This window comes from Vanessa cardui, chromosome 13 (assembly GCF_905220365.1).
Source record: "Vanessa cardui chromosome 13, ilVanCard2.1, whole genome shotgun sequence".
NCBI lineage: Eukaryota > Metazoa > Arthropoda > Insecta > Lepidoptera > Nymphalidae > Vanessa > Vanessa cardui.
Genome location: NC_061135.1, coordinates 9,454,943 through 9,477,788, shown reverse-complemented (window position 1 = coordinate 9,477,788; position 22,846 = coordinate 9,454,943). Strand labels below are relative to the sequence as shown.

General features: G+C 31.7%; 1 protein-coding gene across 1 annotated transcript in view; it reads left to right on the top strand.

Annotated features, from left to right (window-relative positions):
• Positions 1-703: 703 nt before the first annotated feature.
• LOC124534947 overlaps positions 704-22,846 on the top strand; it is a 117,291-nt gene continuing 95,148 nt past the window's right edge. Inside the window, exons 1-2 of the mRNA XM_047110985.1 lie at positions 704-1,600; positions 1,664-4,217. Of these exons, the coding sequence (XP_046966941.1) occupies positions 704-1,600; positions 1,664-4,217 (3,451 nt within the window). The remainder of the gene's footprint in view (positions 1,601-1,663; positions 4,218-22,846) is intronic.

The following is a 22,846-nucleotide window of genomic DNA, read 5'->3' as shown; positions in this document are numbered from 1 at the left end:
TAATTCATACGGGACAATAATAATAATCTTATCGCCTTGGTTTAATTATTCTCAAGCTTCTTTAATTTATTTCAATGTGTCTATTATTAAATACATAATACAAGAGGAAACAATTCCTAAGTTTTTTAATCGATATTGTAATCTACCATATCAATCTATTTATATAAATACTCTTTAGTTGTGTAATTTGTTAATTTTTATTCAATATGTCTACCTATATTATAATCAGTTGAGTATTTAACAAAATGAAACATCGCTTTATGTTTCGTAAATATTAAGAGGAATACCACAATACTGAAATTGGACGTATTATCACTGTTTGTGATGCGAGTAAGCGGATTACACATTTGATTTAATTGTTGTTGGGCTGTCCACAATATGATGGCTGTAGCAAAACGACGTGTTCAAAAACGATACACAGAATATCTCGCTAAATTCAGTAGTACGTAAGCATTAAGTAATCACTAGTGTATGAAAGGAGCCGAGATGGCCCAGTGGTTAGTGACGTATAATTTAAGAAGAAATTACAGTAATCTATTTTCTTGTCAAATATTGTGCATTGTCATTTCAATATGTACAATTCTTTAAGTTAATTAAAGCCAAGTTATCTTATGGTTTTGTCATTTATGTATCAATTTAATTAACTTAAAATATGTCTCAAGAGGATTCTGTCGATACTACGCATTCGTTTTCACAAGGCACAATGTCTCGCTATCTCCGACCTGACAGATTTGATATAGAACCGAATTCTAGCAACGCTGACTTAAAATGGACTCATTGGCGATTTACTTTTACAAATTTTTTATCAGAAGAAATTTCTACCAATACTCCTGACTCTATGAAACTTATGTTATTGGTAAATCATTTAGCACCGACAATTTTTTCATATATTCGTGATTGTAAATTTTACGAAGATGCCATTAAATTACTTGATAATATATACATAAAGCCTAGAAATGAAGTTTTAGCACGGCACATACTAATTACAAGAAAACAGCGACCGGAAGAAACAATTTCTGAATATTCAAGAGCTTTGAAACTCTTGGCTCATGACTGTATCTTTCGGAACGTTACTGCCGAAGAACACGAACAACAAACGATAAGAGGAGCATTTATTGCTGGTATTACCTCTCAGAAAATTCGCGAGCGTCTTTTAGAAAACAATTCAATTACTTTAGATGAAGCTTTAAATCAAGCTATATCATTAGAAACTGCAGAACGAAATTCAGAAATAATTGCTGGTAACTCTAATTCTTTACAACTAAATGCATTCCCTAATAATGTTAATGATTTTAATCAAAATGTGGCGGTATCTACTACACAACGGAAACGCTGTTTCTTTTGCGGCGGGAATATATATCAAAGAATAAAATGTCCTGCTTTTAAAGCCACATGTCAACTGTGTTCTAAGCAAGGCCATTTTGCTAAGGTATGTCGAAGCAGCAATCAACAAACTGCAAATGCTCTTACAACAGACTCTTACTTACATTATTCAAATGAAAGTTTCTTAGCTGCATCGCCTAGTAGCTTACAAAATGCTACCGTACCTATTTTTATAAATTATACACGCGCTGATGCCTTGATAGATACAGGAAGCTCCGTAAGTTTTATCGATAAAAAATTAGTACAAATAATGAATTTAAAAATAAAGCCCTGTAAACAGACAATCACTTTAGCATCGTTGACTCACGTATCTTTCGTAGAAGGAATGTGCCATGCTACAGTCAAAATACAACAACATATTTATCAACATCGTCAACTGTTAATAGTTAACAATCTTTGTGCCGATGTCATAATTGGCCATGACATACTAAGAGATCATTCGAAGTTAGAATTTAAATTTGGAGGTAATCGAGATCCTTTAAAAATATGTAACGTTATGAATGCATCTGTGCCACCAGTTTCTTTATTTACTAACTTATCATCTGATATTAAGCCTGTGGCGGTAAAATCTAGACGATATAGTAAAGAAGATATCGATTTTATTAATATTGAAATTTCGAAGCTACTAGCAGACGGAGTTATTGAACCCAGCGTTTCACCTTGGCGTGCCCAAGTCCTTGTTGCTGGAGGAGGAATTCACCGAAAACGTTTAGTAGTAGACTATTCGCATACTATCAACAAATTTACTTTGTTAGATGCATATCCTTTACCAAATATAGAAAATATAGTATCTGAAGTTGCAAAATATAATTATTTCAGTCAAATAGATTTAAAAAGTGCCTACCATCAAATCCCAATACTAGAAAAAGAAAAATTATTTACTGCTTTTGAAGCTTGTGGCAATCTATACCAATTTACCAGAATACCGTTTGGAGTTACAAATGGAGTAGCAGCATTCCAACGAGCTTTACATTTTATTATTAAAACTGAACGTTTAAAAGGTACATTTTGCTATTTAGATGATGTAACAGTATGTGGAATGAATAAAAGTGACCATGAACAAAACCTAAATTGTTTTATGGCTGCTGTTAAAAAGTATAATTTAACCTTAAATGAACAAAAATCTACATATGGTGTGAATTCTATTAATCTTCTTGGATACCATATCAAAGACAATACAGTCAAGCCGGATTTTGACAGATTAAAACCTTTATTAGACCTGCCACCTCCAAAGAATAACAATGAATTAAAACGAACACTTGGTTTATTTGCTCACTACGCAAAATGGATCAATAATTTTTCACAAAAAATAAAACCATTGGTTGGCATTAAATCTTTCCCAATTAATGATACTGAAAAAACTAGCTTTGAGTCATTAAAGTCAGAAATAGAAAAATCAACACTAACTGTTATTGATGATAATGAGATTCTTACAGTTGAGACTGACGCATCAGAATTTGCGATTGCTGCATCTCTGTCTCAAAAGGGGCGACCTATAGCTTTTTTTTCTAGAACACTTTCAGATTCAGAACAACGACAATCATCAATTGAAAAAGAAGCGTGCGCTATTGTCGAGAGTCTTCGCAAATGGCGGCATTATTTAATTGGTAAACATTTTTTACTTTTAACAGATCAACGCTCTGTTACATTTATGTTTAACCAAAACCATTTTAGTAAAATAAAAAATGAGAAACTTGAACGATGGCGTCTCGAATTATCTTGTTTTAAATACGACATAATTTATCGACCGGGAAAAGAAAACATAGTCGCTGATGCTTTGTCAAGAGTGTGTGCTCATTTGAATATCGATAAATTACGGGACCTGCACAACTCCCTTTGTCACCCTGGCATTGTAAGAATGATGCATTGGGTACGTATGAAAAATTTACCGTATTCGGTGAATGACATAAAATCACTTACACAGTCTTGCCAAATATGTGCCGAAATTAAGCCTCGATTTATGAAATGTAAAGGTCAATTGATAAAAGCAACAGCACCTTTTGAGCGACTAAACATTGACTTTAAAGGACCTTTACCATCGAATACGCAAAATAAGTATTTATTGACAATAATCGATGAATACAGTAGATTTCCTTTTGCATACGCCTGTAAGGAAATAACAACTGCAACTGTTATAAGATGTTTAAAAGATTTATTTTACACTTTTGGAACGCCGCTTTATATTCATAGTGATAGAGGATCTGCTTTTATTTCTAAAGAGTTTACAGATTTTTTAAGTTCCTTGGGAATTTCATGTAGCAGAACAACGCCTTATAATCCACGTGGTAATGGTCAAGTCGAACGTCTCAATGGTACTTTGTGGAAAACATTACAACTTGCTCTTCGTACAAGAGAAATGTTGATTGAAAGCTGGGAGCATTTACTACCAATTTCCTTACACGCAATTCGTTCTCTTCTTTGTATACCAATTAACACAACTCCATACGAACGACTATTTAATCATCCTCGTAGATCACCTCATGGAGAATCGTTACCCTCTTGGTTAGTTCCTGGACCTGTGCTAATGAAAAAAAATATACGCAATAAAAACGATCCATATGTTGAAGAAGTTGAACTATTACAAAGTAACCCTTATTACTCTTTTGTGAAGGATAAAAATGGGAGGAAATCCACTGTTTCAAATCGAAATTTAGCTCCACTCCCCACTCCAATGGAATATTACGGTGATCAAAATTTAGAAGAACAATTAAATAATTCAACTTCAAAAACACACCAAAAACAAGAAGAGATTGTTGACGTTTTTTATGACTCAGAAGATCGAGCGATAAATGCTGAAAATAATGATGTACAAGATATACAATCTGCTACGCCAAGTACGTCTGCGGATCAAAACGTTAGGAGATCCGAAAGGACAAAACGAACTCCATATTATTTAAAGGATTACAGTTGCGTGATGAAAAAGTTAGAGGGGGTGAATGACGTATAATTTAAGAAGAAATTACAGTAATCTATTTTCTTGTCAAATATTGTGCATTGTCATTTCAATATGTACAATTCTTTAAGTTAATTAAAGCCAAGTTTTCTTATGGTTTTGTCATTTATGTATCAGTTAGAACGCGTGCATCTTAACCGATGATTTCGGGCTCAAACCGAGGCAAGCATCACTGATTATTCATGTGCTTAATATTTCTTTATAATTCACTTCGTCAAGCTCGGCTGTGAAGGAAAACATCGTGAGGAAAACTGCATGTTTATAATTTCATAGAAATCCTGCCACATGTATATTCCACCATCCGGCATTGGAACAGCGTGGTGGAAAATGTTCCGAACCTTCTGCTCAAAGGGAAAGGAGGCCTTTAGCCCAGCAGTAGGAAATTTACAGACTGTTGTTTTAGTATTTGGTGCAGTTAAAATAAAAATAAACTTGGATAATTTTAAAATTCAGAAAAATCAATAACGTAGTTTCATTGACGTTTTCGTTATTTCTAATTTAATCTGCGATTTATTAACCCCGGAACGTTAACCTTAGTTGAATCGGCAACGCGGTTTTGGTCGTACTCGGTTGAGCTCCCGGGTAATCTCAGCAGACACATTGCCTTTAAGATAGGCTTTTGGCTTCAGGTTTTTAAGAGGGTATTTCAACGGTTTTTTTTGACTTACGACCGTTTCAGCACACATGTAACATCGGTGAATATTAGTATTTGCGTGACTTATAATGGTAATAAAAAAAATATTTAGTCATGTATAAAATAAAGTCAAAGGGTTGATGGAATATTTTTGTACTTCCACAAATTAATACAAATCCTTAAGTGTTGAATACAAATTTCATTAACGTCACAACGACTTTTTCATAAGGTATTGCTTTTCTTGTTTGATTCGGTTTGTTATCATAAGTTTGTTTTAATAAATGAAGTAGGTAAAATAATTAGATATCATTAATACTGCATAAAAATATGGTCTAAATCAAAAGGCTGAACAAGGAATAAATATGTGATATTTGCAAGTTTAAGAAATATGGAAAACTAAAGTTTTATTTCTATTATCTTGAATACTTTTACTTTCAGTGTCATAAAAATGACAAAGTTTGATTAAATGAGAAAATAAGTTTAGTTTTCTATAGTTAATAATAAACAAAGATATTAAAGTATGTTTAAATCACTATCTTTATGTTATTATACCAATAACACTATATTGTTGGCGCTTATTTGTAGCAGTACATTAAATAACTTATTAACTCATAGTAATTTAGGATAAAGTTAACGCAACGACATAAAAAGTCACAAAATTAAATATTATGCAGCTTATGTAGAAAAAGAGCAATGTCGTAAAGTGCAAGAGAAATTGTAAATTATTAAGCATCAAAAATGGAAAAACTTTGAAGTCCCAAGACAAAGCAAGACGCTTATTATTTTGTAAATTTCCTCTCAGGAAATATAAATGTTCAGAAACACATACTTTTTTTAACTAAGCTTTAATCTTTTATTTACAAAACACATTCATAAATTTAAAAAAATAATAAAACTAACTATGTATTTAATTTTATCTTTATTTTATACGTACAAGTGAAGTGCAAGACAAAAAATATTTATTGAAGTGAAATTAATTACTATTTTATATAAAATAAAATTTAATTTAATTTTGGTTAAGTCTAAATACTATAGCCGTAAGCTTATTATGATATTGATATATCTTTAAACCAACCCGTATTGGAACAGCTTGATGATTCCAGATCATACATCCACAACATATTCCACTGGAGGCTAACGCCAGCAGTGGGATATCTTGCTTCTAATGTCTAGAATACAAGACTATAAATTAAATACATCGTATGCTATAGCATTTTAAAAAGCAGTTTGTTTAATTTTCCATAATAAATTAAGTGTAGTGTAAGTTTCACACAAATATTATATCAAACGGTTTGTCAAAGAGAATCATTAAACCTTGCCGCTATACAGTTCAGCGGAAATGCGCGTCGCATCCGACCAGAATCCATCGTTAATTCATGAATATTGTTGATAACTTGTTTACAAGGTAGCCAGTGAAAATGCTTTCAATGTTTTGATTTTTAGTGTAAAAAATCACGAATATTTTATTGAAATAATGATACGTGTCAAATATTTATGTCAACTAACACATGAAAGGCTATCATTTTAGTATCTTTATTTACATAATACGTGCTTGTTAGTTAGGTATCCTTAAATATCCTTTAATTGTCTCTCGCCAACCTAATCATAGAAATAAACGGGATGGCCTTTTTTTGCCATAGTAATTACACCGAATTTCAATTTGTGTATCAATATTTTGTATATGTAGATAATTAAAGGTTCTTTTAGTAAAATGTATAATTTATATGAACAAAAATACAGTAATGCGTCAGACGAGGCTGAAAAAGGGCGCGTACCAGTTAAGCTTAAAGTTGCCTCAGCTTTCATGTAAAAGGTTTTTAAATTATGTTGACTTTACTAGCAAATTTGTTTGCAAGTGAACATCAGGTCGACCTCTTGTACAAACTAATTGAGAAGAAGACGTGGGTAAAACAAAATATTACATGAGAAAGTAACATTTTATATAAGAAATACGTTGTGTATATGTGAGCGAAATTTATATACTATTCAAAACAAACTAGAAAAATTGGTCACGTCCTCGGGTATTTATGCAACAAATATAGGCTTCATTTACATAAAACAGATTTATTTGAAAAACACTAGTAACGTATGGGACGCGTTTTGTGCCACGTAATGTAGCACATTGTTTGTTTAAACAAGTCTTGCCTTGTTGTAATAACAGCCTGTAAATTTCCCACTGCTGGTATAAGGCCTCCTCTTCCATTAAGGTGAGGGTGTTGAACTTATTCCACCACGCTGTTCCAATGCGGGTTGTTGGAATGCACAGTTGGCAGAATTTCAATGAAATTAGACTCATGCAGGTTTCCTCACCATTTTTTCTTTCACGAGATGAATTATAAACATAAATGTATATATAGAGGTATCACTATAATATGAATACGAAATGAATTTGAACCCGCAATCATCGGTTAAGATGCACGCGTTCTAACCTCGGTTAAGATGCACGCGTTCTAACCACTGAGCCATCTCGGCTCCCACCTTGTTGTAGTTCACAGTTATTATATTGGGCAACTAGACCACCCATAGATATGAGCCCTGTAAGAAATATTAACCATTCCTTACATCGCCAATGAACAACTAACCTTGGGAGCTAAGACGTTATATTTTTTCTACCTCTAATTACACTGGCTCACGCACCATTTAAACCGGAATACACTATATCATGACTAAGTTGTACCTATCTAGACGGGTTTGCATAAAACCCTACCACCAGAAATAATAAAAAAAAAATGATATAAAGAAAATGTAATGAAAAGTTGAAAATTATTACTGTTTTATCTATACATCTAGGAAAGAAGGATTACGGCCTCTCATTTGTCGCCATTGAACTCTCTATCTTGAAAAGTCCTAAGATTTAACGGCTTCTTTTCATCAACTTCGTTGGAGTTGTCTTGTATTTTTTATCAGATGTTACAACTACGAGGAAATTATTAATTGTTACATCTTCGCCAGAAGTAAAGCGGTTATATGTAAGAACTCTTTGGATGTTTATACATCCACCGAAGATAGAACAATTAACCATTTATATGGTTAATTGTTCTATTAGTGCTCTCTTTACTAAGGAATCTACTATTTCCTAGTTTTCCCAATTTTAATTAGTATCATTGCTTTACTTTTTATTGTTTCATATATTTCTTAATATTTAAAACGATGTCCAGATATTACTTTAGAGCTTAGCTTATGTCCTATTTATTCTACCTGGGTGGACGTTCCTGTTTATCACGATTCGTTTCTTTCCGTTCTGTATTTCATTGTTATTTCATTGTGTTTATTACTTTTGTTTTATTTATTTTCGCTAGTTTATCTCTTATTTATTTGTTAGATATATTTAAAACTTTAGAACGTCTGTAAGTAATTAAGTATGTGTATACGTCTTTTCTGTTACCGTCGATAGTAGATTTGGTTAGACTAAGGTTTGTGTTTAAATTAAGTAGGCGTTGTGCACATACAATTTAAATTTATTAAGATATTATAGTCTTTTTTTACATCTATGAGATGGTATAGAATCCTTGCATTCGGTCCATACCACGAATAAACATTAAAAATGTTACCACAAATTCGACTACACGACGTATCATTTCTTTTGATTACTATATTATTATTAATCAATAGATCGATCACATTACCCTCACGTACATACATATATGCCATCAACATCTGTACCAAGTTAAGAACTCAATCGGATCAACGATGAATGAACGCCTATAGTAGGAACAAAGTATGTTTTTATAAGAATTACTATCTTTAATCCTACCGATGTGACCTACATATTCAATTTACAATTTCGTGCTATGCGTTTCAATTTTACGTATTAATTTAAATGTTTTAAGAGTAACAATGTTAAGGTATTTATAAAATATATAAATTTCAAAAATTGGAATAAAAATATTAATACGTACATACTTTTCCTTTCTCTTTGCTTTATCGCTATTCGCTAGAAAATTATACGATAAATTCATAGGTAATTTGTAGTGAAATTTTAGACACATTGTGATTTCAAACAACGAAAGGCTAAAGCGAGCGATGTAGAGATAAAAGTAGAAATTAATTTAATTATTAAGCGTGTATGAACATAGTTTTTTTATTTATTGTGTAATGCAAATATTAGCGAAATGAGCTCGTTATATTAACACTGTGTAAACTATTCTTGCATGCTATGATTGAGTCACTTTGCATAATACATTTAAGATAAACAACGGAGTATAACCAACGATAATTAGGTTATGGAATATTTAACTAATTATGCACTCTATAAGCTTTTATATCGGTTTCAGGTGAAATTATAAACCTACTGTTTGCTTTATTTCACGAATAACTGTATCATATCTTGTTTTTAGATAATTTTTGTATTGAACTGTATTTAAAATTATTGCTTAGTATTTTGAATACTTGTAACTCTAAATACTAATAACTCTTTACATATTTTTAAAGATAAATTGCGATGCTGCCTGACACTTAAAATATGAAAGCACACTAAAAAAAATTTAAAGATAGAATCAAAAAAAGATAGATACACCAAAAGCTCAGAAAACAATTAAAAACCGTCATATTGGGCGGCGTAAACTTATTAGTGATGATGGCAAAAGACCTGATGAAATGATATATGTTCTGTCGGAAGCCCTACCGTCTACGCTACACGTGTGGCCTGACTCGTACAAACGAAACAATTTATTAAAATATCAGAGGTTATATATATTACTATACCAATTTTCTTTTCTTCTTTAAATTGTGTTCTTATTTCTTATTTGATTTAAATAGTTGGACCGTGATTATTGCAAAAAGTTTAATTAACAATATAGCTCGTCGTAATTCTTTCATACATGACATTAAGACAGGTTGATTTTTTGCCCACAGAATCGGAATGGCCATTAAACTGGAATAAAGCTGCTAGTATACTTGCTAACTTATAAAAAAAAATCGTTAACAATTATTTTATTCATCGCTATTTAATAAATCGAACTGTATAAACATATAACAATAAAAAGAGATAAGTGATAAATTTTAAATAAGTCCGTGCAAAATTAGTTCAACATTTGAGAGAGAGATTGTATTCAAGTGTTTGTCTAAAACACATTTTAGATTATATTGATAATGGTTCTTCGTTCGTTAAAGAAAATCTCATTATAATAAACGATGAATGTTCTCAAGGTTTATTTCAAAACAAACTAGTATGCTGATATTAGTTTACCCTCTTATACAGTCTTGGCTTAGATGACACTTAATTAAGTTTATCCCCCGGAAGATTATGCGGCATGGTCTCGCTTCTATGCAGGTATATTACATATTCAATAGACTCACTTGTTTTCGCTTTACTTATCATAGCTAACTTTATTTATTTAAAATTGATGTACTTGTTTCATAATCACGTCACGTAATTTTGCAATACATTATATAAAACTTCTCTTTACTGGTACGATATAGATTTATATAAATATCAAGAATTCTTTAATACAATTGGTGGCTTGCTAAGCGATTTTGTCGCCGTACTCAGCAAGAACGATAGATCTTACCACGTGCCTGGTTGGAACGATTTATTTCTTTTAATACCAATAAAACTTCTAATCCAAATTAAAAAGTTTAAACAGCAATTTTGTTAGAATGAAATATATTATGATAAATTATTATTCTTTTGGTTTAAAATATCTGTTATTATGACTTATTTATGGACAGAGAAGATCTACATACATATGTCCGCCGGGAATAAATTCGAGTTTCAAAATCTTTATGACTACTCAAATACTCAGTTTTATTGTTTCTGTTCGGTATTGTTTATAATTTGTATTTTATTCCTTATACACCAAGAAGTTTATACCATGCATATTTTGACAAATTAATTACAATATCACATATTATAATATAAATACTTTATGAACAAAACTAAATGGTCATCGTCAAGAATCAAAATTTTATTGTGATATTCGTTTAATATTGACCATTTAAAATTTGTTATTTCGTTAACTCAATACAAAAGCAAAATAAAAATGTTATTGAAGCGAAATTCCTTAGCAAGTAAAGAAATATACGCTGAGAAATAATATTAACACGACCGGACGTAGTTTACTCAGCTCGTTGTGGAATTAACTTGGTCGATATAAAATTTGTATTAGTTTTGTGAAACTCGCTTCGTTCTTCATTTTTTAAAGAAAATATTTACTGAACGAATATTTTAGAACTTACATTAAACATCACTAAAATCACTTATTGGTAACAAAAAAATATATCAAGAATTGTTTTTAATTAATATCGTTTTAATTACACTCATACGATATATGTTACATAGAATGACAGTGATGGTACAGAAGATAAATTCCATATTTACTCGGTGTAGATATAATGTATTTGGTAGCCTAAATAACACGTTGCATCGAGTTCAATTACCTACTGAAATCCATATTAATGGTGATGACGTTGTCCTGATTTACTACCACGGTAGACTTCTTTTTCTCACTGTGGAAATATTCATAAAGGTACATAGAGGTGGAAAGCGGATTATATGTAATTCCTACTTCTCCTCACTAGTACTTACGGCAGCACTAGGTCACCCCTTTTCCTCTTCAGGGTTGGATTCGGCAGCTTATAACAAGGGATACCAGTCAATCATGAACAAAATATTAAAGCGTATAATAGTAACGACCTGACACGATATGTACTGTGCTTTTGCAAACTCCAGGCTGTTACTAAATTTTATTTCATAAAAATCAAATAACTTTTACATCAGCCATACCTTGTGTTACAATTTTAGTTATCTGCGATTTTATCCACTAGACCAGCAAAAGCAGCAGCCGTAGCAAACGTAGCAGTCGTAGCAGCAGCAGTTAATCCAAATGTTGTTGTTACGACATACTTTTTTTCGACCACATATGAAGAGAGAGTTTTGTTTTGAGAATTTTGAGGCCTGGATAATAACGAAAAGATTTACAGTTGTTTTCTCAGCGCTGGCATATACAGCGTATATATTGCTCAAGAAATTAAAGTGTAAGAGAAGGGGTTATAAATCTCCATGAGCAAATTTAGCGGAAGTCTTGCCGTTCTCGACGGGCCATCTATGTAATTTGTACTGTGTTTAAATTTTCTCGCCTTCGACCCTGAACTTTTTACACTATCTTGATGTTGATGTTGCGAGGAATATTTCTAATACCTCGCTTTGTGTTCTACAAGTCTTCAGAAATTACACTAAAATCAAAGTCCGCTAATATCCGCGAATCCACGGTTCTTTGAATAATTAATTTGTATATCGAATTAATTATGATTCTTAATTAATTTTAGGTCTCTGTATAGTTTAATAATCTATTATCTAAAATCAATACTAATCTAATAAAGCAACTCATAGTACTCTATAATTATTAATTAATGCTGTCAGTTTCAGTAATTTCATTCAATGAAAGTTCTTAATTTTACTCCTTATAGTTTGATGATGATACAGTAGCAGCCTATAAATTTCCTATTACTGTGCTAAGGCCACCTCTCCCTTTGAGGAGAACATTAGGAACATATTCCACGACGAGGCTCCAGTGCAGGTCGGTGGAATCACACGTGGCATAATTTCGTTGAAATTAGATACATGCAGGATTCCTCACGATGTTTTCCTTTACCACCATGCTCGAGATGAATTATAGACACAAATCAAGCACATGAAAATTCAGTAGTGCTTGGACTTGAACCTCAATTAGTTAAGATGTTCGCGTTATTGCCACTGGGCTATCTCGGCTCGTTATAGTTACAGTTTGATAGTTTCTCTTTAAATATTTCTGTTAATAACCATTAATTAATACTGCAGTCGAACGTCTCGTACCTTTTATCTTTTTTTGAGTATTCTTAGGTTATTCCAACTATATAGTTGCCTTGCTTTTTTGTAGAGACGCCGCTCCGATCTATTATCTTTACATAAATTAATGAACGGTAAAATACAATCGCCAGTGCTTATCTCTACTACTACTCAAATACTCAGTTTTATTGTTTCTGTTCGGTATTGTTTATAATTTGTATTTTATTCCTTATACACCAAGAAGTTTATACCATGCATATTTTGACAAATTAATTACAATATCACATATTATAATATAAATACTTTATGAACAAAACTAAATGGTCATCGTCAAGAATCAAAATTTTATTGTGATATTCGTTTAATATTGACCATTTAAAATTTGTTATTTCGTTAACTCAATACAAAAGCAAAATAAAAATGTTATTGAAGCGAAATTCCTTAGCAAGTAAAGAAATATACGCTGAGAAATAATATTAACACGACCGGACGTAGTTTACTCAGCTCGTTGTGGAATTAACTTGGTCGATATAAAATTTGTATTAGTTTTGTGAAACTCGCTTCGTTCTTCATTTTTTAAAGAAAATATTTACTGAACGAATATTTTAGAACTTACATTAAACATCACTAAAATCACTTATTGGTAACAAAAAAATATATCAAGAATTGTTTTTAATTAATATCGTTTTAATTACACTCATACGATATATGTTACATAGAATGACAGTGATGGTACAGAAGATAAATTCCATATTTACTCGGTGTAGATATAATGTATTTGGTAGCCTAAATAACACGTTGCATCGAGTTCAATTACCTACTGAAATCCATATTAATGGTGATGACGTTGTCCTGATTTACTACCACGGTAGACTTCTTTTTCTCACTGTGGAAATATTCATAAAGGTACATAGAGGTGGAAAGCGGATTATATGTAATTCCTACTTCTCCTCACTAGTACTTACGGCAGCACTAGGTCACCCCTTTTCCTCTTCAGGGTTGGATTCGGCAGCTTATAACAAGGGATACCAGTCAATCATGAACAAAATATTAAAGCGTATAATAGTAACGACCTGACACGATATGTACTGTGCTTTTGCAAACTCCAGGCTGTTACTAAATTTTATTTCATAAAAATCAAATAACTTTTACATCAGCCATACCTTGTGTTACAATTTTAGTTATCTGCGATTTTATCCACTAGACCAGCAAAAGCAGCAGCCGTAGCAAACGTAGCAGTCGTAGCAGCAGCAGTTAATCCAAATGTTGTTGTTACGACATACTTTTTTTCGACCACATATGAAGAGAGAGTTTTGTTTTGAGAATTTTGAGGCCTGGATAATAACGAAAAGATTTACAGTTGTTTTCTCAGCGCTGGCATATACAGCGTATATATTGCTCAAGAAATTAAAGTGTAAGAGAAGGGGTTATAAATCTCCATGAGCAAATTTAGCGGAAGTCTTGCCGTTCTCGACGGGCCATCTATGTAATTTGTACTGTGTTTAAATTTTCTCGCCTTCGACCCTGAACTTTTTACACTATCTTGATGTTGATGTTGCGAGGAATATTTCTAATACCTCGCTTTGTGTTCTACAAGTCTTCAGAAATTACACTAAAATCAAAGTCCGCTAATATCCGCGAATCCACGGTTCTTTGAATAATTAATTTGTATATCGAATTAATTATGATTCTTAATTAATTTTAGGTCTCTGTATAGTTTAATAATCTATTATCTAAAATCAATACTAATCTAATAAAGCAACTCATAGTACTCTATAATTATTAATTAATGCTGTCAGTTTCAGTAATTTCATTCAATGAAAGTTCTTAATTTTACTCCTTATAGTTTGATGATGATACAGTAGCAGCCTATAAATTTCCTATTACTGTGCTAAGGCCACCTCTCCCTTTGAGGAGAACATTAGGAACATATTCCACGACGAGGCTCCAGTGCAGGTCGGTGTAATCACACGTGGCATAATTTCGTTGAAATTAGATACATGCAGGATTCCTCACGATGTTTTCCTTTACCACCATGCTCGAGATGAATTATAGACACAAATCAAGCACATGAAAATTCAGTAGTGCTTGGACTTGAACCTCAATTAGTTAAGATGTTCGCGTTATTGCCACTGGGCTATCTCGGCTCGTTATAGTTACAGTTTGATAGTCTCGCTTTAAATATTTCTGTTAATAACCATTAATTAATACTGCAGTCGAACGTCTCGTACCTTTTATCTTTTTTTGAGTATTCTTAGGTTATTCCAACTATATAGTTGCCTTGCTTTTTTGTAGAGACGCCGCTCCGATCTATTATCTTTACATAAATTAATGAACGGTAAAATACAATCGCCAGTGCTTATCTCTAAAATTCAATAGCATGTTTGACGTAATTTTTCATCGATACTGTATTTAAAACACGTTCGCTATACCGAGACACCGTACGAACACATTACGGACTTAAAATTTTATAAACAGACTTAAAATCCAATATTCGCTGTCAAAATCTCTTTAACTCTAAGATATAATTTATATGCGCAATAAGTAAGTAGCATTATTTTGTTGTATTTATATTTTTATTATTGTTGTTTTTAGAGTATTACGATTGTTGTTTACTTTTAAAACTTTATGTTTGTCTATGTTTGTACCTAGTTTTTTTTTGTATTTAATATTAAAGTAAATGCCGGTAGTGGTGTATCACACTGCATCAGTTCGTCTATTTTTTTATTATTTTGTTTTTGTGAATATGCCGATGGTGTTACCAATAAATAAATGAACTGATAGCTTTCATACGAGTGTATAATATAGGTAGAATTATATGATCAAGATACAAATTTAGAATTTGTATTAAATAATTGTTCTGAAAATTATATGAAGGCCTGTTTTTTTTTAAATAATTTTGGCTTGTTTGGGGCTTTGTATTCTGTTACATCCATGTACATAAGTATTAAAGGAAATGAGCGCTAACGATAAAAAAATCACTTCTTTTTTTATCGTAAGTGAACAAGAACTAAAGTTACTTAAAGTACTCTTTTATTAAAATTTGAAAGTTGTTTCGATCATCTAATTAACAATATAGTTTTTATTATATACTATGTTTAGTGTGGTATATACGTGCGAGCTACACTTTGTAAGGATTTAATTTTAAGAATGCTTGTATAATGCAATCACATAAAACAACTTGAAATGGGACCATATATTTTATTCAAGCAGTTCACTGGAATACTAATTCACGATTCCGTATTCAGTACGTAAATAAGATAGCTATACAATCAATTTATATTTGAAGTTTTTAATAAAATCAGGTGCTATTATTAATATTTCGATAGACTTGAGTTTACGGCCTTTATAATACACATTGTATAGAGGGTAAATGCTCACTATTTCTCTCTTTCTTTCAAAAGAACTTTGACATTCGAATAAGAGAGACATAGCATCGTTTAACTGTTCTGTACAATTTGTTTTTGGGTTTAATATAAATATTTTACAGCTGTATAAAGCATAAAATGCGTAAATATTTTTTGGCTAAGGTTCTTTTATGTATTTTACCATAACTTCATAAACACAAAACATTTTATTCTTTCTTTGACCCGCGCTTAATATTTTTATACTTTTTGAAGTACTTTTGCCGTGTGCCTGTCATGTAGATTGTGAATGAAAATATTGACTTTGAAAACGTGCAAATGCCATTTGCTCCGTCCTTTGTGGAAGTAAATTGCACCCTCTACCGGAATACTACCAAAAGCGAAGACTATAAGAATACTTATGTAAAGTTTTTTCGGTAATAAATATGCTATTTTTATGTGATATACATTTATATACTCCAAATTAATTAAACTTGCTTGACAAGCTTAATAATACTAGTATATGATTTAGGAAATTATATTTTAATATTTTTTTTCATCTATATTTATATATTATAAAATGTCGAATAGTTATTTAGTTTCTTTTGAGCGAAATGACCTCATGGTTTAATATTTGAAAAAGAAGTATTTGTTTTTAATCAAGCAAATTTTTTGAGCTCATTTGGTAACATAAATATATATAGGCTGTATGTGAAATCCCACAACGGCAGAGAGCACTAAAGTTTAACGCGAGTGAAACCGCCGAGCAGGCAGCAAGTAATTAGTACTTGTCATCAAGCGCTTGTCCTAATTTCTATCTTGGCTATTTCCAGGTTCGAAGATACTGAGTTATACACAACGCTATAGCAATTACTCCCGAAATTTAAGTCAAATATTGCAATAACTATAATCGTGATATTTCGGGAAGACAATCTTTCATTTCTTAATGAACATGAGCGTGAACTGTGATTCACTATAAGCTGTCATAGTTCAATGGTTAGAATAAGTGAATCTTGAACAGACAAGCACAAAAAAACCTTTCATGTGTAGACAAATTGCCTGTAATAAATCGTTTCGTGCCCGGTAGTGATGTAAACTTCATGAGGAAATCTATCACATTAAGTTTCTATACCAATGCTGGATGAATGAGGGCTGTCACCTGCGTCTTTAGACAATCAATGGAGAAATAAATTCCTCGAATGGAAAGGCTCAGTAGTGCAATATTGAGTGGTGGCTGCTTAATCATAGAGAGATAATGCCAATACATTATTGGAGATTAGTAATCGTAATCACAATCGTTCGTGTTTTAATGTGTCTGGCAAAAAAGTAGCCTATGTCCTTTCTTAGAGTTCGAGTCTGCTTCATACCATATTTCATCTTCGGTTCAGTGGCTTGGTCGTGAAAGAGCGACAGACAGATATTAAGAGTTACTTTCACTTTATAATATTAATTAATATAGATAATATCTTAGTTAAGGTTAGAGGCAAATTGGTGGTATTGGGTACAGTTTATATTTGTCACATCATCAATATCTCCGGTGGTGACCACATATACCAATAGACCATATACATATATTACTAACGTTTATTCAATATAATATTATGTTGCATTTGTAAGAGTACATTTGGGTATAGTCATGTACGTTGACCTCATTCATACCTTTATGAGTTCTAACCTAGTTTTTTTGCTTGCGTTTTTTATTTGGATGTTTCTTCCATTTGGATAATAACGTTTATGTGTTTTTTACATTTTGTAAATTGTTTCAAGGGTAAATATGCGTTATTCCAATGTAGTACAAGAAAAAAAAATGTGAATCTTGTAATTATTTTGGCACTTCGCTTGACTTAGTGTTTGTTGTATGCAGTATTGTTTATAGAATATTTGTTTGTTTTGCAAAACACGAATATATCATAGTATTTATAACGTTGCTAAGCTGATCCAAATGTGGATGGTTAATTAGACAAATATTTGGCTTATTTATGGCCTTAACTCTAAATCGACAAGTACAAGGAAATACGTATTCGATATAAATACTATTCGGTATATTTATGCAATTTACACAAACAGCTAAATTATAAAATAAAAAATCTTATGTCATTAACATTTTAAGATCATGCTTCACATATTATATTTATTAGTTTTAATCGTTTGTTACATTGATAATCGAATATATTATGATGATGAAGTCTTCCTTCCGGATTTCAACCATGGAGGCTTTATTTATATGAGATAAGGAGCAAGATTATTTTATATATGGCTTTACGTACAACGCGACGCACAACAGTGTAAGAATTGCTATCTCTCAAAATTCGGCTGCCACAAGGATTTTTTCGATAAAAAGCAGTTTGAACATAGGTCTTTTGGATAAGCACCCTTATAGCCACTAGATCAGTGAGACATATAGTGTAAATATGTTTGAACATCAAACTAGCTAACCAGACTTAGCTCATATAGAATGATTTAAACTCAATTAGACTGCAAGTTAACATTTAAGCTAGCAACTATTAAAACGATGGCTGTTCAAAACTACACTTAATTTAGTAATTTCACTAAAGGGCCAAACATTGACAGCATTTCCACTTAGCAACTAGTAACAAGCTACAAACAATACTAATAAATTTACGATGAAATCGAGTCAGAAGTTGCAATGGGGTTTACGAGGAGGGATAATAAGACCCTTTGACAAACTCTTTGGTCAAACTTCGATGTGGTAGATAGCTGTCAAATATAAGTTTAAACATTATTTATAACAATGAGACGTAAAATTAATGAAATACTCAACATATTTCATATAAATCATCATTGAATTGAAAATGAATTATTAACTCATGATTAATTTTCGATTAAGACATTTCGTGACAGAAATGTGTATAAGACTTTTACAAAAAAAAACACAACAAAAAATTAATGCGTCATTAAAAACGAATCGGTCCATTGAGATTCCAAAGCCTATTTATTTGGCAAATGGAAAGAAAGATCGCTTTGTATCGAATGAATGTTTTGACTTCGACCTGATTTCATTTACGATATTTATTTTAATTTAATTTAATATTGGACGTTTGTATTACATTATTGCCAATACAAGTCGAAACTCAGATCATTACAAGGAAACTTTTTTATCTGTGTCCAAATAAAGGACTGTGCAACAATAATGCGTTTTATCTGGTTTAATTTAACGGTAACAGACTCGTTTCCACATCATTGCGGAGTTATTATTCGCGACGAGCTGAAAATTGCGAAATCAGTTGCTGTTTAACGTTAAATGGGTTCTTGACAATTGTTTACAATGTTTTACTTATGTGGAGTACTGTTTATTTTGTTGATTAAGTTCGAAATATGATTTGAAAAATTCGTTGATGATAAGAATATTCTATGGCACACAATTGACTTTGGTTTAACACTGGCAGTTAATTACAGGTAGAATGACTGACAAATCAATCACTTGATTGTAATTACTCCTAAATATTAATAATACTAATAATTACTAACATGACCAAAGTACTACCAACCTTTTGTATAAAGAAGAAGTATCACTTGTGGCTGTTATTATACTCGCTACTTGATACTCTCCTAAAATAAGAATTACTAATTCAAAATAGTGTCGTGTAGCGTTAGTATACCTTATATTTATTAGTTTGGTGGTACTTCAATAAAAGTAATTGCACGAAACTCAAGCATATTATATCCAGACTATCAAATATTGCTTTGCGATGCAATATAATAGAATGAAACATCCATCATAATCACTCGTTAAAACAGATTGTTACGTGGTAAGAGCAAATTAACACAGTAGCTACTATTTCACTACTAACACAGTATTATTTTTTTTGTCCATCAATAACATTTGCACGGATATTCATATCTACCTCATAATTTGACGACCTTCCAAGTTCTCCCGGGTTCGATTCCTGGCCGAGTCAATGTAGATTATCATTAGTTTTCTATGTTGTCTTGGGTCTGGGTGTTTGTGGTACCGTCGTTACTTATGATTTTCCATAACATAGGTGCTTTAGCTAGCATTATATTATATTTATATAGCATTGGGATCAGAGTAATATATGTGATGTTGTGATGACCCACGAGCAGAAGCATTCTAAGGAAGTCTTATATCAGAAGGCAGTTTGTAAAAGTTTTAAGAACTAAGGCGCGGATCCCAAGTAAATGGAATAAATGGAAGGGAACATGTATAACTAATTTAAAAACCATTTATTTTTCAAATGCAATGACTGGTATATCATACATTAATTTTATAAAAACAAATTAAAATAATAAATATTTAATCCGAAGTACAGTCTTATATTTATTATGTATTGTATCCATTTATATGTAGTTGTCACTAACCACTTTTCTATTTACGGTATCCTCTAAAGCGATCTTGGGAATCATTGTACGCTTCCCTAAATTTCCATATAAGCTGAGAGTGAGTAACCTTCCTTTTTGTCTCGGTACACTGCTGTGTAGACATCCTATTGTTATAGTATTGAGTGTCTATTTTTCAAATACTTTACCGTAGACGTGTCTGTTACAAATAAAGTTTCTTCGATTTCAATTTCAATAACCAACTTTCAAACTGAGATTGCTCAGTGTGGAGAACACGTGAATGAGATTTCGTGTGCCTTGATTTGTGTTTATAATTCATCTCGTGCTCGGCAAAGCTAAACATCATATGAAAACGATAACATTCTATTTGATTAAATTTAACATCAAATTTCAGGTGTTGATAATTTTGTTTTTAGAATTATTTAATTATTGCAGTTCAAAGAAGGATTTATATGTATATTTTTAATGTTCGAATACTGTTGTGTACAGTCTCAATAGTGATTGTGTAGCGGTATAATTCATTTTCTTTTTATCTTTGTAAACGCATACAACATTTAATGATTTCTACTCAAGACCACTTACACACACTTATGATAACATACAAGAAATCTTTAAAGAAAAAAATATAATTAAAAAGGTAAAGCAAGAGGTTATCTTAAAACATAGTATATTACGTATACGTAATAAATACAGAGCAAATTAAGTCTAAAGTTAATTAAATATGAATAAACCTTTGCTTTGTAAAAGTTTAAATAAATTATACTTTTATTAAATATAAAAATCTATCTTTATATTCACATGTGCACGAGATATTCCAATATCGGTGAACTCATTTTTTCTTTTTTCATTCAAACACTAAAGCTTTCAATACGAGTATTTGATTCAGTTTAATGAGAATGCAATGTGCATAGCGGGGCTGTGTCCTTATAATTAAAACATATATATTTATTTTCAAATAACTAAGTAATGTCACCTCTCGTAACATTTCACTACTGGGAAAATAATTAATTTCTTAAGTGTTGATACTCATTCTATGACGAAGCATTAGTACGTGTTGCTTAATACATTTGCGTTGGAATTTTATCAGATACACATTTTACTATATTTTTCATGATCATGGCGTTTTTCTTTGGCGTTGAATACGACACAATTTTAAACATATATATTTATATTACGTATTAATTGTTACATATATACGCCTATTCACCCCCTCCTTTGGTCTACTTGTCCTAGAAGTGAGGACTAAAATAGCCAAAGATATCGGTATGAATCCTCTGACTTTATACATCGCTAGGCAGTCTGTAAAATTAATATATATATACGATTGTGTTAAAAACAACCATAAATCAAGGTTTCTTGCTCATATTAGTACTTACGTTTTCCGCTAAAATTCTCAATTGCAGACGAAGTGTCGTTTATTTCCATATTTGAAAATAGAAATGTTGCACTATTAGTAATTCATAAATGAAACAAGTCTTTTAATTACTATACAGACGAGGAAAAACGTGGAATTAATATAATTGTTGACTCCCAGACATGACTGTATTTGTAAATGTAAAAAAAAATAACCACTGTGGTTCTTGCCGGTTCTTTCCGGTAGAATCTACTTCCGAACCAGTGGTAGCTTAACTTAATATAATTGTTAAATGACGATTCACGACGACGACTTGTAAACCCTACTTGAGTAAATCTTTATTTTGATTTTTTGATTGTAATTGTTTTTTTAAAATGTTTACATTTCATCACTTTCAGCAATTCTTCGTAGTACAATAGTCGCTCAGAAGATATTCTAACAGTAAGTACCCAATAATTAGACGTACTTAGTATTATTGCAGTTCCATTTGAAACGTGAGTAAACCAGTGTAATTAAATGTGAGCAGTGTAATACGTACAATGCAATAATTGGCAATGTAAGTGATCTATAGTAGAAGAGCTTTAACCACTATGGAGTACTAATGTATATGGTTGGTAACTATTTTAACTACGGTCCGCATATGCCAATATATGTTCAACAAAATTAATGATTCAATGTTCGACGACCTCCATGGTCGAGTGGTGTGTACACCGGTTTCCATGGGTACGCCACTCTGAGGTCCCTGGTTCGATTGCCGGCCGAGTCGATGTAGATTACCATTAGTTTTCTATGTTGTTTTGGGTCTGGGTGTTTGTCGTACCGTCGTTACTTCTGATTTCCATAACACAAGTGCTTCAGCTACTTACATTGGGATCAGAGTAATATATGTGATGTTGTCTAATATTTAAAAAAAAAAAGTGTATGCACGTCCCATAATATGAAGTTAAGAAAAAATGTTTCAGTTCTTCAGAAATAATTAAAAAGTTTCTACTAGCTTTAGAAGAGACATATGTCTTGATAAAAAGCCTGCATTACTTATCGCTGTGAACTGTAATAAATAAAGTCATAATTCGTGATCTTATCGTATATTATA